Below are 18,877 nucleotides of genomic sequence, written 5' to 3' on the forward strand. Positions count from 1 at the left end.
CATCGTTAGACTCCGATAACTGCAGCAGCTGGGGAAACCTCCATGCCGTTCGTGGAATAAAACCAAGAATAAATATTGGTGGAAACGGATTACGCTACACAAGCACTCTATTAGCTGAAATGCATGTGTGGCAGCTTAGCATTTTTTTTTTTTTTTTTTTTTTTTAAATTTACATCGCGTTTTGACAGTTGCTGTCACATTTTCGAAATCGAAGCACTGTGTACCGGAACAGCGTTCTGGCCCGGAATCTTATACCGGAACTGCGTTCCTGACCGTTCTGGCCCACTTTCACCCCTGGGCCTAAGGCGAACATATCCAGGGTCCCTCTTCATGGGTCAGGGGTTAAAAAGGTGAGAAGGGTGTGGAGGAAATATGTTCTGGTACACTAGGGCTGTCCTAAACGATAAATTTTCTCCTGATTAGTCAGCCGACTAGTTTTACGATTAATCGACCAATAATTTTCTTTTTTTTTTTTTTTTTACTAATTTAGCAATGAAATTTTTGTTGACGCTTATTAATTCACAAAACTATTTGTACTTTAATAAAGAATTTAAGTGTTCCAAAATAATCATGTAAATAACAATAATTGATCACGAATAAACAATGAGGTTAAATGCTGATAGCATTTACTAGTGCAAAAGAATGGAAAGTAAACAGATTCAGAACACTGACTTTGCCTTTCCAACATTATTCAAAACAATTCTTAAAAAAAAATTCTAGCAATATTATTATAGTATACTACTATATATAATAGTAGTATAATAATTATTCATTGCCCATCATATTTGTCATGAAGAGTGTCATTTGAAAGCTATTCTTAGTGTAGAATCTGTATTATGTAGTATTTACTGAAAATATTATAATATTAATTCTGAAGTATGTGGGATTAACTCCTGAAATCATAATTTATATGATGAACATGGTGTGCTTTTGCTGTTTACCAGCTGTTGAGTGTTATTGTATGACTGATTGGAACTGTACTACATTGTTTCGCCACAGGGTGTGCTGTCGTCCCATATTATTTAGAAAAAAAATTATTAGAAGCTAAAAAACACATAATTATTATAAATCCAATAATTATGGAGGGCACTGTACATATCGCGATCCATGTTTTTCAAACACGATGCTCATCGTGACATTTCGTATTGAAATATTTCACTAAACGACATTTATGTCCCAAATCTAGAAATGGTTTCCAGTGGATATAAATTTGTAGCCTTGAAACCAAGACTGCACTTCCTGATTAATTGATTCATCATGGAGCACCGACTGTTCAACCACTTTCCCGCTCATCTGATGTTACAGCCAATCAGGAGAAAGAGGCGGGAGCTGTAGAAGTGAGCAGGAAGCCACTATCTAGGTGCCAGGTTGATTCATTTGCGAATGAACGAGTTAAGTGCTGGATGGGATGCGGTAATTCTAGAAAATGAAGTTGTGAGTGTGTACCTCGTAAAAGCTGATGGCGGTCATGGCACCCTGGTGCAGTTTCTTTTTGAAGTCCTGCGCCATTGCCAGTTCCTCGGTGCTGAAGCGGTTGTTGCGGAACAGGACGCCGATTTTAACGGCAATCTTGATCAGGTCCTTGACCACCTTATGGGCTTCCGACTTGTTGCCCGAATACTCCTTGGAGACACGGTAGAGCTCGTCCAGGATCTCGCTGGTGGTGTCGTCGATAAACATCTGGACCGAAGTCTTGTTGGCCATGCTGCTCAGGATCTTTTTCTGGACCTTCATGGCCGTGTCCCTGGAGCTGAAGTGGTCCATGATTGTCTGGAAAGTAAGCAAAGATGAGGATTTTATACATTAAATCATTTTGAACACGGAAAGCTGGCTTTGAATGATCATGTTTCAGGGTCAATAGATGTCCAAATAGATTGAAAGTATCGCTATCAGTGGCACACATTTACTTTATATTGGTGGCATACAGGAATTTTTAAAAAATAGCTTGTTGGTTAGTTTTGAAATGTAATGACATCCAATGTTTTCAGGTTTGTTCACGTAAAACAATGAATTATTCGAGAGTCAATACATGAATATTAGACAATATAAGATTAAAAAAAAAAATACACAATTAGACGTAAAGGATGTTGGTATTAAACTAGTTACCGTTTTTCAAATAATAATAATTTTTTTCATAGTTTGGCCAGGGGTGCGATTTACACACCGTAACAACTTATGTGTGAAATTATTAACTAGGGCTGTCAAAAATATCGCGTTAACGGGCGGTAATTATTTTTAAAAATTAATCACGTTAAAATATTTGACTTAATTAATGCACATGCCCCGCTCAAACAGAATAAAATGACAGTACAGTGTAGTGTCGGCTTGTTCCTTGTTTTTTGGTGTTTGGCGCCCTCTGCTGGCGCTTGGGTCCAACTGATTTTATGGGTTAGTACCATGAGTGAGCGTGGTGTAATTATTGACATCAACAATGGCGAGCTACTAGTTTATTTTTAGATTGAAAATTTTACAAATTTTAATAAAACGAAAACATTAAGAGGGGGTTTAATATAAAATTTCTATAACTTGTACTAACATTTATCTTTTAAGAACTACAAGTCTTTCTATCCATGGATCGCTTTAAGAGAATGTTAATAATGTTAGTGCTATCTTGTTGATTTATTGTTATAATAAACAAATACAGTACTTATGTTACCGTATGTTGAATGTATATATCCGTCTTGTGTCTTTATATTCCAACAATAATTTACAGAAAAATATGGCATATTTTATAGATGGTTTGAATTGCGATTAATTTCAATTAATTTATTTTGAAGCTGTAATTAACTCGATTAAAAATTTTAATCGTTTGACAGCCCTATTATTAACACATTATTATATCATTCCCCATGTTATTTTCACACTGCATGTTCTTTATGAAATAGTTATTTGAGTAAGTCATGATAGCTAAGTTGTGCTAACATATCCGGAACGTTCTCAGTTTTGTTTATGCGTCATATAACGTTAGCATACCTACTATACTTATTCAGCCTGGTGTTCCCTATTGTATTTTTATTTTAAATTGTCTTTCAAGATGACATGTCTGTTCTTGGTGTTGGATTTTGTCAATTGAACGTCCCCCAAAAATGCAACTTCAACAACCCCTAGCAAAAAGTATAGAATCACTAGTCTCGGACGAGCACTCACTCAGACATTTTATCATGTAGAACAAACTCCGATAAAAAGCTTGAAAAAAATAATGAATTGGTTCAAAAGGGCAACTCTGTAGCATTCAGAAACACGAAAAGAAATTAATAAAAAACATTGTGGTGGTCAGTAAATGTTACTTTAATAGAGCAAGTGCAGGGAAATATGTATGGAATCACTCCGTTCTGAGGAAAAAAATATGGAATCATGAGAAACAAACAAAGAAATAACAATCAAAACACATCTCTAGTATTTAGTAGTACCACCTCTGGCTCTAATGACAGCTTGCAGTTTCTGAGGCATGGACTTGATGAGTACCATAAATTTCGCACTATAAGGCGCACCTAACTATAAGCCGTCACCCACCAAATTTGGCACGAAAACTGCATTTGTTCATAGATAACCCGCACCGGACTATAAGCCGCAGCTGTCCTCACTGTATTATGGGATATTTATACCAAAAGATATTAACTAGTAACATAAACGGCTCGGACAATGAAAGAATGATACTATTTGACAGCGGCATCACATGACTGTCATAAGACCTAATAAACCACCATGAAGCTTTAAATCAATTGGCTGCAAAGCTTTATTGCTTCAAGAAGCTTCATTTGGCTATCACTGCTCCCTTGTGAGAGACAATCAACCTCTGCTGCCACCTGCTGTCAACACTTATTGTCCAACATGACTCCTAGCATGCATTGCAGCGCTGCAAATATAAATAACGATTAAAATTTATGTTCTCTGGTAATTATTTCTTCAGTTACTGTTTGCTTGTTCCATCAATTTTTAGTTATGGTATTTGGTAACACTTTATTTGACAGAATAAGATAAGACTATCATTAGACAATCATAATTATGACATAACACTATCATGAGCATTAATTAATGCTTATAACAGATGGCATTTAGTGTTATCTGGCAAATTATCTCACTTTTGAATGGATGTTAAAGATCTAAGCTGGAAATAATGGAGTTAGTGACATAATTTGCCGGATAACACCTACTGACATAAGCATTCAGTAATGCCCACGGTAGTGTCATGTCATATTTATGACGGTCTTATGACAGTCTTATGACAAATGAAGTGTTACCTATTAACCCAAATAAATCAACAAATAAGCCGCACTGGACTATAGCCGCAGGATTCAAAATGAAGGAAAAAAGTAGTGGCTTATAGTCCGAAAATTACGGTATTCTTCATCAATTTGGTGCCAACTCTCTTTGATTGCAGTTGCCAGATCATCCTTGCAGGTCGGAGCCTTGCTGTGGACCTTTTTTTTTTTTTTTTCCAATTTCCACCAAAGGTTTTCAATAGGGTTGACATTGACTGGAGTCTTTCTCCAAGGAATGCTTTAACAGTTTTAGCTCTGTGGCATGATGCATTGTCATCTTGGAAAATGACAAACATATTTTCAATTGAAGGGATCAGAAAGCCGTCTAAAATTCCAATGTAAACTTGTGCTTTTATTCAAGTTTAAATCACAGCCATCTTCCCAATGTCTTTGCCTGACATGCAGCCCCATATTATCAAGGACTGAGGGAATTTTGATGTTTTCTTCAGGCAGTCATCTTTGTAAATGTCACTGGAACAGCACCAAACCAAAGTTCCTGCATCATCACCTTGTCAAGAGTCAATAATCTGCATTGGACAAGGTGATAATGCTGGAACTTTGGTTAGCAGGAATGAAATCCTAAAACAACATAATATCAAGATAGATATGATCATTTGTACAGATATGTTTTGAGTCTGGATTTGAAAAGTGAGTTTATATTATGAAGATCAGGTCATCATACCACCTACCTTGCAAATTTGAGTTATTAGGCTATTCTGTGTCCGAGTTAGCGCAAAATTCCTTTTCTGACCTCTGTGACCTTTGACTTCATTACCTCAAAATTTAATCAAAATATTCTGCAGATGTCTGCTATCTTTTGGTGTACTACACGAGGTATCGTATTTACAGCTCTGGCCTGTTAAAGACCGCAAATTTTAATCACATTTTCTTTTATTGTTCTCCACTTGTCTAAAAGTGGGTCATGACTTAGTGTCATTTTAAGATTTTCCTATTGACGCCGTCTCAGAGCTACCGATTTAGCATGTTTCCTCTTGAAAGAACTTCCTACCTGAACTTTTTGTGCTATTTTTACCCTCCACAATAGAGATGACATTGTATCAGGTGACACACATGACAAACCTAGTGATATTCACGGAGGCATGAGGACTGGCGACATTCCCGTTGCTGCTTGCTAAGTAAAACGATGAACAGGCCTACAACTTAACTGTGGTAGCCAATTTAAAATGATGCACTTTTTCTCTCATATGCTTAAGGTAAACAATATTTAAACTGAGCCTACTTCCTATTGGCCCGAGTATAAAAATATCATTGAATACAATCAGCACACGAAGCTTTAATTCTGCTTACATTCTGTTGCACCGCTAAGATTTCACACTAGATAGCGGTAGTTAAACAGTGCCTTATTTGTCATCTCTTGGGCCGTTTACATGGTGACGCTCCGCCAAAAACAACAGAACATGACCCATTACATCTTCAGGGTTTTTGAGATTTTACCGGTAATTTTGAGGGATGACGTGACTCGCAGCCCCCCCATTTAATGAAAAATGGACCCGGAGAGGTGCCATTTGTTTGTGCTAGTTGTTGGGATGCCCCCGTTATTGAGAGAGTCGGTACGCGCATTCAGCCGCGCCAAAGAGGTGCTACGATTGACGTCATCACTCAAAATTAATATCTCAATATCTACAAAACGAGAGCAGCACAAATGAACTTTTTTACATCACAAACGTAGCATAAACGAATGTGCACCAGATTATTTTTGTGCGCACCAAAAACTATATAGTAAACATTAGCATTACATGGCATTTAAGCTAGCGGACTTTGCTATGCTAGTTAGGGCCTGAGCACCAACATGGTGCGAAGGCCCTATTGTTCTGCAAAGGTTTATTATTATTCTTTCTTCATGGCAAATGAAAATGGCCCATTTGGAGGTCTTGACATGCTCAAAAACTCACCAAAATTTGCAGAAACATGCGGATTTGCGAACATTTCGATAATTTGGCAACGTTGTGAAAAAAATGTCAAAAAATGGCTCAGTGGCGCCCCCTGGAATTTTTTAAAAAGGCCTCTCCATTTAGGTTTTTTCAACGTAGAGCGGTGAAATTTGGGGAGTCGATACCTTGGGCCAAAATGCTTCAAAAAGTCTCTTGCACCCGTATTCCAAACCCAATAGGAAATCGGGTATTTTGGATTGAATATTGAAAAACATGCCATTTTTGTCGAAAACCAGGGTGCACGTTTGAGACCATTGCGCCGAGGCAGTTAGTTGGATCCTCCTCAAAATTGGTGAGACTCTTCATGAGACATATGAGATGTTATCAAAATGGTGAGTTTTCATTCACGGGCCTGACCTGGGCGGAATACCAAAATCAGGCTTATTTGGGGATTAGGTTTAGGGTTAGGGCTTCTTCAGGGCAAATTAAAATGGCCAATTTTACGTTCTGAACATGCTCGAAAACTCACTAAAATTTGCACATATCAAAATGGTGAGTTTTCATTCACGGGCTGACCTGTGCGGGGCGTTTTTTTTTTTTGTGTGTGTGTGTTAGGGTTAGGATTTAGGGCTCACACTCTGCTACTTCTTCTGTGGGAGAAAAAAAATACTATGTACTTTTCAGTGATATATATATTAGGGATAAAACTACTTCTGTGGGAGAAAAAAATACTATGTACTTTTCAATGAAATATATTAGGGATAAATTGGTTCATCTGATGACAGCAGTGAAGAACTGCTTTGACTCATTAAGGCTGTTGCTTCACACTCTGCTACTTCATCTGTAGGAGAAAAAAACATACGATGTATTTTTCATCGTGCCAAAGTCGATGGTGTGCCAAAGTCGGACATTTTTTTGACAAAACATCAAATTCAGAAAATGACTCCCCCATACAACGTTCAATCTTTTTCATATTTGGGATGTACGTGATGTATCCCAGCCTGAACTCGACTTCATTCACCCATTAGGCCTGGCGCCCCTGCTGGGAACAGGAAATGGCCTTTTTTACGAGACCGACTCCTCCTCGAAGGGGAAAAAAAACTCATGGACCCCCCCCCCCCAAAAAAAAAAAAAATCACCAAAAAGAAATTGGAGAAATCAACACAGGACTCCCGAGGGCCCGTTGAGTCCTGCTTGCAGGGCTAGTTACCAATTGTTGCTTTGTTGCAAATGGCTAACTTGCATGGCAAAAGTCCACTAGCTTAAATGATATATACTGATAATGTTTAAAACAACTGGCTAACTTGCGTTGCAAACGTCTGCTAGCTTAAATGCTATATGATGCTAATGTTTAAAACAACTGGCTAACTTGAATTGCAAGTCTGCTAGCTTGAATCCTAGACAATGCTAATGTTTACAACAATAGACTAATTTGCATAGCAAAAGCCCGCTAGCTTAAATGCTATTTAATGCTAATGTTTACAACCATTGGCTAACTTGCATTGCAAAAGTTCGCTACCATAAATGCTATATAATGCTAATGTTCACAACAATTGGCTAACGTGTATAGCAAAATTCTGCTAGGCTAAATGCTATATAATGCTAATGTTTACAACAATTGGCTAACTTGAAAAGCAAACCACTGCTTGCTGAAATGCTATATAATACTAATGTTTACAACAATTGGCTAACTTGCACAGCAAGAGTCTGCTAGCTTAAATGATATTTAATGCTAATGTTTACAACAATTGGCTAACTTTCATAGCAAAGAACTGCTTGCTGAAATGCTATATAATGCTAATGTTTACAACAATTGGCTAACTTGCATAGCAAGAGTCTGCTAGTTTAAATGATATTAAATGCTGATGTTTACAACAGTTGGCTAACGTCCACAGCAAGAGTCTGCTAGCTTGAATACTATGTAATGCTAAGGTTTATAATAACTGGCTAACTTGCATGGCAAAGGTAAGTTAGCTTAAATGCTATATAACGCTAATGTTTACCAGTTAGTTTCTTGTGCACACCAGATTACCTAAATTTATTTGATTTCTGTCGATGTCCCTTTACGGGCTCCGTACACACACAAAAATCAACAAACCACTCATGTGGTTGAGAGACAACTGACCGTGATTATACACTTGGCCAGAAGGTGAAACCATGCACACATGAAGCTATGAGACATGAACCCTTTCTCAAACCAATTGGCTCAAGTAGTTCAATGCCTCATGAGGTTCCATCTCACCATCATGACCAAAATCTGAATTCTATCACCTGACACTTGTAGTGTACTCCCACCTTAAATGTGACGTGCTAAGCGTCACATATCCAGTCCATTGGAGATTGAAAATGTAAACCCTAATGATGCGAATGCGGAATCAGTCATTACATTCATAACATGACATCATATCCAGTTGAACAAAGAAGAAAAGTTGACACAGTAAAGCAAAAATGTGGTACATCTTTCCTTGTAACAAGAAGACACCCTGTATCTCTGCCGCTGGAAGTACCTTACCCTTCACCTTAGTACCCCAATAGAAGTGTTGGCCTAATGGGAAAAGTGGCATTAAAATATCTCTCTCCCAAGTGGATTGTCGAGCACACTTTGTATCCAACACACAAACACCCGTGAGAGGTCATCAGTACTGAACGCAGTTATTCCCTGAGGTGTCCAACAGTGTGATGACACATCATTAGGAAACTCACAGTCTTCCTCAATTATATTTTAGACGGTCTAAAGAAGGAACAGCTGCCAGACGGTTCACACTTACTATTACTTCGACATTCATTCTCGTAGAAATAGTTGGACTTTTTCTCTCGTATTATTATGAGAATAAAAATTGTTTTATTACATGGGGCTAATGTAGCTGAATGAGTAGCTACTTTACGTAAGAGTGTTGCCGCCTCCATTAAAATCAATAATACTGAAGGCATCTTGTGTTTTAGAATCAGTTTTATAAATACGGAAATCCTTAATATTTTGCCTCATCTACATCAAAGTATTGTCCATTGAATGTTTTATATTATTGAAGAGGCCTCTAGTTATAGGAACTTAGTATTCAGTTTCCTGCAGTCTCAGATGGTGCTCTCCGACTCCGATGCAGCCCAGCACCACCACAGCTTCAAAAAATCCTAGGAGAAAGCCTGTGACCTATCTACAAGAAGCGCTCTGCACTTCACCATTGCGTCTGCAGGTCACGCGTCTTTCTCCTGTTTGGATCGGTCATCGCTTTCGGACTGTAGGAACCTTCGTACTTAGTTTCTATAACTATAGGCCTCTCCGATAGTTATAGGAACTATCCTTCGCCATGCAGTCGTGCTCCCACATGGGCACTGCACCTGATACGAACTGTTGTGACATTGTAGTCTGCACCAGTGACGCATTATTTACTCACCACACCCACCTCTGGCAAAATAAAACCGCGAAAACCAAGCTGAACACTTAAAACAACGAAATGGAGACCGTTGAGGACACAGCGGCAATTCTTGCATGTTTGAAGGGAATAGTTTCCATCGGCGAGCAAATTCAGCGTCTAACGATGAGACTGGAATAGCACACAGATTTAGTTCAGGGTAGTTTTTGAAAATATGGTTGCCCCTCGAGATGCGCAAAATTGGAAATGGTGTAGCTGCTGATTTCAGCGAATCACCAAACTACCACGTAATAGAGTTCTTACTGCCACCTTGAAAGTCCCTACCTCAGAGTAGGAACTAAAATGGTTCTTGGAACTCAAATTCTTGATCCCAATGTGACCGGTGGTTTTCGTCTCTGCGTTGTATGTTTCAAATGATGACGGGAGTCAAAACCGCGGTGTGATGTGTTTTAATTTCTGACAAAAAAAAAAAAAAAATTAGGGCTGTCAAACGATTAAAATTTTTAATCGAGTTAATTACAGCTTAAAAATTAATTAATCGTAATTAATCGCAATTCAAACCATCTATAAAATATGCCGTATTTTTCTGTAAACTATTGTTGGAATGGAAATATATGACACAAGATGGATATATACATTCAACATACGGTACATAAGTACTGTATTTGTTTACTATAACAATAAATCAACAAGATGGCATTAACATTATTAACATTCTGTTAAAGCGATCCATGGATAGAAAGACTTGTAGTTCTTAAAACATAAATGTTAGTACAAGTTACAGAAATTTTATGTTAAAACCCCTCTTAATGTTTTCGTTTATAAAATTTGTAAAATTTTCAATCAAAAAATAAACTGGTAGCCCGCCATTGTTGATGTCAATAATTACACAATGCTCATGGGTGCTTAAGCCCATAAAATCAGTCGCACCCAAGCGTCAGCAGAGGGCGACAAAACTCCAAAAAAGACAAGTAACAAGTGGAGATTGCACTGTGGTGTCATTTTAATCTGTATGAGCGGGGCATGTGCGTTAATTGCGTCAAATATTTTAACGTGATTAATTTAAAAAATGAATTACCGCCCGTTAACGCGATAATTTTGACAGCCCTAAAAAAGACAATCCTCCCCTTAAACTTGACAACAAACTTGTCAACAACATGCTCCTCCCCATTGACATCCACACAGAAAACAGCCCGACACAGTACCTGAGATAGGGGAAACAAACAACGCAGAGACGAAAACCTATGGTCACACTTGGTGCCGTGACCCGGACCGGCGGTGAAGGTTTCGGGGGTGAGTGTAACTGGTACACGCGGGCCCCTTGTGTGCGATGCATAGAAATCTCCCTTCTGATGCCTTCAAGAGGGTGTGCTGACAGCCAAAGTCGCTAGTCTGGGCTTTTGGCTTAAGGGTTTGTGCACTCGCCTGCCGTGCTGGACGCGTCATGCGACGCGGCACAATGCAGACCGGTTACACCTAGTTCCTACGTGTCCCCCAAAAGGTTCTAGGACCTGCGGATAGTTCCAACAGAGCAAAAGTAGCTAATGTATCAGACAGGACCGTCTAGATTACTAGGCTAAGTCACTTCAATACTATTAAAAAGAAAGACAACAACGAAAAGACCAGAAACACTTGGATTCTAGTTCTCTATCTTGATAGACCAGCATTCACTCCAGAACTTGCTCATTTGGACTCCAACTCAATCCACTGTTTGTCCTCCACTCGTGTTTAGGATTAGTAGAACCAGAGAGAATCTATGAAGCTGTTATGTACAGATTGCTGCTTGTGCTCGCAAGTTGTGGAGGCGAGTGGCATAGCTGAGGCAAGCCCACGCCTGTTTGCTGCATCCCAGCGCTACAGAACACACAGTAGATATAATCACGCCTCTGGAAGATTCCTCAAAGACAAACAGCTTCCTCACACTAAAAATCTTTGTCAGAAAGCCAACAGATACATCTTTGTCAAGGAGGATCAACTAGAAGCTACACTACAGTGCCTTGCAAAAGTATTCGGCCCCCTTGAACCTTGCAACCTTTCGCCACATTTCAGGCTTCAAACATAAAGATATAAAATTTTAATTTTTTGTCAAGAATCAACAAGTGGGACACAATTGTGAAGTGGAACAAAATTTATTGGATAATTTAAACTTTTTTAAACAAATAAAAACTGAAAAGTGGGGCGTGCAATATTATTCGGCCCCCTTGCGTTAATACTTTGTAGCGCCACCTTTTGCTCCAATTACAGCTGCAAGTCGCTTGGGGTATGTTTCTATCAGTTTTGCACATCGAGTGACTGACATTCTTGCCCATTCTTCCTTGCAAAACAGCTCGAGCTCAGTGAGGTTGGATGGAGAGTGTTTGTGAACAGCAGTCTTCAGCTCTTTCCACAGATTCTCGATTGGATTCAGGTCTGGACTTTGACTTGGCCATTCTAACACCTGGATACGTTTATTTTTGGACCATTCCATTGTAGATTTGGCTTTATGTTTTGGATCATTGTCCTGTTGGAAGATAAATGTCCGTCCCAGTCTCAGGTCTTGTGCAGATACCAACAGGTTTTCTTCCAGAATGTTCCTGTATTTGGCTGCATCCATCTTCCCGTCAATTTCAACCATCTTCACTGTCCCTGCTGAAGAAAAGCAGGCCCAAACCATGATGCTGCCACCACCATGTTTGACAGTGGGGATGGTGTGTTCAGGGTGATGAGCTGTGTTGCTTTTACGCCAAACATATCATTTTGCATTGTGGCCAAAAAGTTCAATTTTGGTTTCATCTGACCAGAGCACCTTCTTCCACATGTGGGTTGTGTCTCCCAGGTGGCTTGTAGCAAACTTTAAACGAGACTTTTTATGGATATCTTTGAGAAATGGCTTTCTTCTTGCCAGGTGCATTTATACGAAGACTTGATTACACACTGGTGGATTCTATTTATCATCATTGGTCATTTAGGACAACATTGGATCATTCAGAGATCCTCACTGAACTTCTGGAGTGAGTTTGCTGCACTGAAAGTAAAGGGGCCGAATAATATTGCACGCCCCACTTTTCAGTTTTTTGTTTGTTAAAAAAGTTTAAATTATCCAATAAATGTTGTTCCACTTCACGATTGTGTCCCACTTGTTGTTGATTCTTGACAAAAAAATGAAATTTCATATCTTTATGTTTGAAGCCAGAAATGTAGCGAAAGGTTGCAAGATTCAAGGGGGCCGAATACTTTTGCAAGGCACTGTATATTCCTCATTGAAGAACCATTTAAACCTCCTTAAAAAAGCTCCAGTCGAATGCTTCCTCAATGGAACCTTAACTCAAGATTTAAAGTGCATGTGACACGAAAAAGCATGTTTATTTCATAATACACGCGGTATTTTATGCTCCTGAATAATACTGACCGCTTGGATGTGTGTGGAAGCGATCGCTATATTTATTTAGTTTTTTGAATCCCGCGCCATGAAAATGAGTGACTTCTGGCTTCGGTCTTGCACTGAGGAGGAGGGCGCTGTGACGTGTACGGGTGAAGGCGTCATCTTCACTAAACAGCCGTACTGTTGTGTATGAGGACTAAGGATTCAGCTGATTTTGCGGATTAATACGTTTATTTTTCGCATCACGCCAGCCAAACGGCTGCAGAAAAATCTTGCCTTATGAGGGAGAGGCGTGCGCGCCTTTTTGGAGTTTCAAAAGGTTCCCATTCACCGTGGATATTTGCCAAGCCCTACTACTGTGGGACCAGTGGACTTACGAGGAAGTGAGTAAACATCTTGTTTTGTATTATGTCAAATACGAATACAGCGATTACAAAGTAAACACTACAAACTTTCTTTAAATAAAGGACGACTTATGTTTGATCATTGATAGGCATATAAAAAGCTCTCCTCATGCACATTAGCTGCACAACAACTGCAACCGCCCTCCTCAGGGGAACGAACTGTAAATTGCTCTCTGCCGGGCGGTTTGCCGATCTGCAAAGACAATCGACAACCCAGTCGTCATGTCAAATAATCCGGGCTAGTTATGTGTGATTTTCCGCTTCGAAGACTTTGAAACATCACTCGGTTCGGGTTAGCATGTCGGCTAGCTGTCACGCCTCTTTGTTTGTTTACATTCTCCGAAGCCGGGGAAGGGAAATGACATATGTTCGATTTAGGTGTCATAAAATATCGTTCGGGGGATGCGACAGTAAAGGTGAAGTCGACAGTTTTGACCATTATGGAGTCATTTTGCGATGTCATCCTGAATAAGTGCATTTTTATTATTTCATATTCCATTTAGCACAAGACTGTTATTTGTCATGACCATGCCATGTGTATAGCAATTGGGGAAAATACTTGGATAAAAAGAATATCCTGTAAAAATATTGAAGTAAAGAGACAGAAACAATGACATTTTGCAACCCTCTTCGTCGCGTTTTCCTCGTTGTGAATAGTTCCCCCTCGATGGGCTGACTGGTCCTTCTCAGCCATTTATTTAGCTATTGGGGAAAAATACTTGGATAAAAATAATATCCTGTAAAAATATTGGAGTAGAGAGACTGAAACAATGACATTTGGCGGCTTTCTTCGTCGCGTTTTCCTCGTTCTGAATAATTCCCCCTCAATGGGCTGAATAGTAAAATCGATGAGCCCAGTCTACCGCTGACGTCATCCACCTGTTGGGGACGCCAGAGCCCTATCATGGTAGGCGTGGCTAACTGGCAGATTAAAAGACTAATTTCTCGTCATCTGCGCTTTGCTAAATTGTTGTAAATGTAGTCGAATCGTCTAAAAATATAATACTAATTCACATAATAAGCTATTTAAGACTTTTTTTCTCCTGTCGTATGCTCTTAAACTCAAGATGAACAACTAGAAACATCTACACAGAACTGCTATAACGTTCTTTTAAGAAGCAATTCCTTCAAACGTCAGACTAGAAGCCCTTCTCAATTAGGGATCGGACGATACACCTAAATTCTAGGGCTGTCAAACGATTAGAATTTTTAATCGAGTTAATTACAGCTTAAAAATTAATTAATTGTAATTAATGACAATTCAAACCATCTATAAAATATGCTTTATTTTTCTGTAAATTATTGTTGGAATGGAAAGATAAGACACAAGATGGATATATACATTCAACATACGGTACATAAGTACTGTATTTGTTTATTATAACAATAAATCAACAAGATGGCATTAACGTTATTAACATTCTGTTAAAGCGATCCATGGATAGAAAGACTTCTAGTTCTTAAAAGATAAATGTTAGAACAAGGTATAGAAGTTTTATATTAAAACCCCTCTTCATGTTTTCGTTTTAATAACATTTGTAAAATTTTCAATCAAAAAATAACTAGTAGCCCGCCATTGTTGATGTCAATAATTACACAATGCTCATGGGTGCTTAAGCCCATAAAATCAGTCGCACCCAAGCGTCAGCAGAGGGTGACAAAACTCCAAAAAAGACAAGTAACAAGAGGAGATTGCACTGTGCTGTCATTTTAATCTGTTTGAGCGGGGCATGTGCGTTAATTGCGTCAAATATTTTAACGTGATAAATTTTAAAAAATTAATTACCGCCCGTTAACGCGATCATTTTGACAGCCCTACTAAATTCACAATACGATGCACCTTAATATCCCAGGGTCACGATATGATATTTAGAAAAAAATAAAACTAAGAAACTGTAATTAAAACTTATATTTGTTTCAGTTGCAGATGCAAATGCAGTACTATTTCAGTTGCACATGCAAATTAAGTACAGACTACAGGATAAAGCATCCAGAAAACGCAATGGAGATTGTCATCTCACATTTTGTGGATTTTGGTCTGTGAAACAATATTATCTAGAGCTAATGAAATACTTCCCCCAAAAAATAAACCGTTTAAATCCAAGCACTGTAGGAAAGCTATTTTTACCTAAATAAAAAAAGTGATTTTTAAAGGGAACCTTAGTCTTAAAGAATTGTAGGCTCTAATAAGCCACAATTGTTCAATTTTATGTTATTAGAAACTAGGGCTGTCAAAATTATCGCGTTAACGGGCGGTAATTAATTTTTCAAATTAATCACGTTAAAATATTTGACGCAATTAACGCACATGCCCCGCTCGAACAGATTAAAATGTACAGTACAGTGTAATGTCCGCTTGTTACTTGCTTTTTGGTGTTTGGCGCTCTCCGCTAGCGCTTGGGTCCAACTGATTTTATGGGTTATTACCATGAGTGAGCATGGTGTAATTATTGACATCAACAATGGCGAGCTACTAGTTTATTTTTTGACTGAAAATTTTACAAATTTTAATAAAACGAAAACATTAAGAGGGGTTTTAATATAAAATTTCTATAACTTGTACTAACATTTATCTTTTATGAACTACTAGTCTTTCTATCCATCGCTTTAAGAGAATGTTAATAATGTTAATGCCATCTTGTTGATTTAATGTTATAATAATCAAATACAATACTTATGTACCGTATGTTGAATGTATATATCCGTCTTGTGTCTTATCTTTCCATTCCAACAATAATTTACAGAAAAATATGGCATATTTTATAGATGGTTTGAATTACGATTATTTACAACTAATTAATTTTTAAGCTGTAATTAACTGGATTAAAAATTTTAATCGTTTGACAGCCCTATAACAAACACATATGTTATTGCCATTGATATAAAAAAATCAATAATAATTACTAGAGATGTCATCCCGATCGATCGGGTCCGATCACGTCATTTTCAAAGTATCGGAATCGGCAAAAAAATATTGGCCATGCCTTTTTTTAATACTTTTTTTTTTTAATTAAATTGTGTTCTAATTGTATTTAACGTTACAGACATAATATGTTACACTCATCCAGAGTCTTTAGTTTAGGCTTAAGGTAGGGTTATCAGATTTATCCCAATAACGGTGGTAATTAATTTTTAAAAAAATGTATCACGTTAAAATATTTAACGCAATTAATGCATGCGCTGCACGACCCACTCACGCTCAATCTGTAATGGCGCCGTTTTACCTATATAGAGAGATAAAAGGCAGCGTTTAATGAGTATAGTGAATTTTGGCAGCCTTTGGAGCCTTTTTTTAATTGGCTAAAGCCTTACAATCCTTCTCCCTACGAGTAGAAATATCATGGGAAGCAATGTGGGGAAGCAAGGTAGCAATTGATCTTTTTCTTAACACCTTATGTTATTTCCCAACGCAGAGAAGATATATCAATTGGTAGTACTACGCACAGTCATGGTTCCACTTCCCATCATGCATTTGGGCACGACCACAGTATCATTTACTGCAAGCTCAACAAATACACTAGATGGCAATATTTAGTCACAATATACAAAGTCACAAGTCTTTCTATCCGTGGATCCCTCTCACAGAAAAAATGTTAATAATGTAAATGCCATCTTGAGGATTTATTGTCATAATAAACAAATACAGTACTTATGTACTGTATGTTGAATGTATATATTCGTCCGAGTTTTATTCATTTTTTTCTTAATGCATTGCCAAAATGTATATGATCGGGAAAAATTATCGGGAATGATTGGAATTGAATCGGGAGCAAAAAAAAAAAAAAAAGCAATCGGATCGGGAAATATCGGGATCGGCAGATACTCTAACTAAAACGATCGGGATCGGATCGGGAGCAAAAAAACATGATCGGAACAACCCTAATAATTAGTGGGGCTGTCAAACGATTAAAATTTTTATTCGAGTTAATTACAGCTTAGAAATTAATCGTAATTAATCAATTCAAACCATCTATAAAATATGCCATATTTTGGGGGATATAATATATATTTTAAGGTGATTAACTAAAAAAATTAATTACCACCCGTTAACGCGATCATTTTGACAGCCCTAATAATTATTAGTACATGTTTCGACCTACGAAGGGCGCCATGTTTTATGCGCGCAATGGACGCTCGGGGTGATGACGTAGTTGGGCTGGACTGGGAGAATAGCTGTGCTAGCTAGCAAGCGAAGCTAGAATGACGACTGGCATGATTTTGTCACATTCAGCTGCTAGTAAGATTGTTTTGTAACAGAACTATGGGATGAGTTCCCAACATCGTACCTGCATCCAATTCCAGCTCATCAGCAGTGTCTTTAAACCGATCTTAGGCGGCTTGCCAATAGATTGACTTGCTGCTATTTGACAATATGTATATCCCTTCGTTACTAGTTGCATCATTGCCTTGTTTTTTTCGTTTGTCTGCCAAGACATGTGCGTTGCGAAAGCTTTATAAGGAAAATCCTGGCTCTGACATAACACGGAAATATGGACCTGTGTTCTACACCCTTGTCTGTCGCACGGGAGACGTGTGTTCGAATCCCGCTGGAGACCTTCATTTTATTGTTTTTGCTGCTCGTTTTGTGAAATATCGACCGTGCTGTCCTACTCATCATTTTCCGCTCGGGTTCAAATTGGAACGGCAGAATGAACGACATGTTTATGTAGCTAAAGCGTGACACTGTGGGAGCACGCCAGCGCCACCCAGTGCATTACGTCGTCAACAACAATAGCAACCTACTAGTTAAACTGTATTTACAAATTTTACTATAATGAAAACATTAAGGTGGGTTTTAATTAGGGTTGTTCCGATCATGTTTTTTAGCTCCCGATCCGATCCCGATCGTTTTAGTTTGAGTATCTGCCGATCCCGATATTTCCAAATCCAATTGCTTTTTTTTTGTTTCTCCCGATTCAATTCCAATCGTTCCCGATAATTTTTCCCGATCATATACATTTTGGCAATGCGTTAAGAAAAAAATGAATAAAACTCGGACGAATATATACATTCAACATACAGTACATGAGTACTGTATTTGTTTATTATGACAATAAATCCTCAAGATGGCATTTACATGATTAACATTCTTTCTGTGAGAGGGATCCACGGATAGAAAGACTTGTAATTCTTAAAGGATAAATGTGACTTTGTATATTGTGACTAAATATTGCTATCTAGTGTATTTGTTGAGCTTTCATTAAATGATACTGTAGCCATTTAACTGTTCTGCCCAAATGCATGATGGGAAGTGCAACCATGACTGTGCGTAGTGGCACCAATTGATATATCTTCTCTGCGTTGGGAAGTAACATAGGGTGTTAAGGAAAAGATCAACCACTACCGTTCTTCCCCACATTGCTTCCGACGATATTTCTAATAGTTGAGAGAGGGATTTTAAGGCCAATTAAAAAGAGGCTCCAAAGACTGCCAAAATTCTCTCTACTCATTTTACGCTGCCTGTTAGGTCTATATATAGGTAAAACGGCGCCATTATAGATTGAACGCGACAATGCTTGAGTGGGTCGTGCAGCGCATGCGTTAATTGCATTAAATATTTTAACGTGATTAATTTTTAAAAAAATTC

The 18,877-nt window shown here is 38.2% G+C and overlaps 2 protein-coding genes across 3 annotated transcripts in view; one reads left to right on the forward strand and one right to left on the reverse strand.

The window, feature by feature from the left end:
• Positions 1-18,877, forward strand: part of lysmd1 (LysM, putative peptidoglycan-binding, domain containing 1) — an 87,087-nt gene that overhangs the window by 18,790 nt on the left and 49,420 nt on the right. The gene's annotated exons all lie outside the window — the stretch shown is intronic.
• Positions 1-18,877, reverse strand: part of tnfaip8l2b (tumor necrosis factor, alpha-induced protein 8-like 2b) — a 30,672-nt gene that overhangs the window by 3,359 nt on the left and 8,436 nt on the right. Inside the window, exon 2 of the mRNA XM_057834349.1 lies at positions 1,447-1,770. Within this exon, the coding sequence (XP_057690332.1) occupies positions 1,447-1,764 (318 nt within the window). The 5' untranslated portion in view covers positions 1,765-1,770. The remainder of the gene's footprint in view (positions 1-1,446; positions 1,771-18,877) is intronic.

The sequence above is a fragment of the Corythoichthys intestinalis genome, chromosome 4 (assembly GCF_030265065.1).
Source record: "Corythoichthys intestinalis isolate RoL2023-P3 chromosome 4, ASM3026506v1, whole genome shotgun sequence".
Lineage (NCBI taxonomy): Eukaryota > Metazoa > Chordata > Actinopteri > Syngnathiformes > Syngnathidae > Corythoichthys > Corythoichthys intestinalis.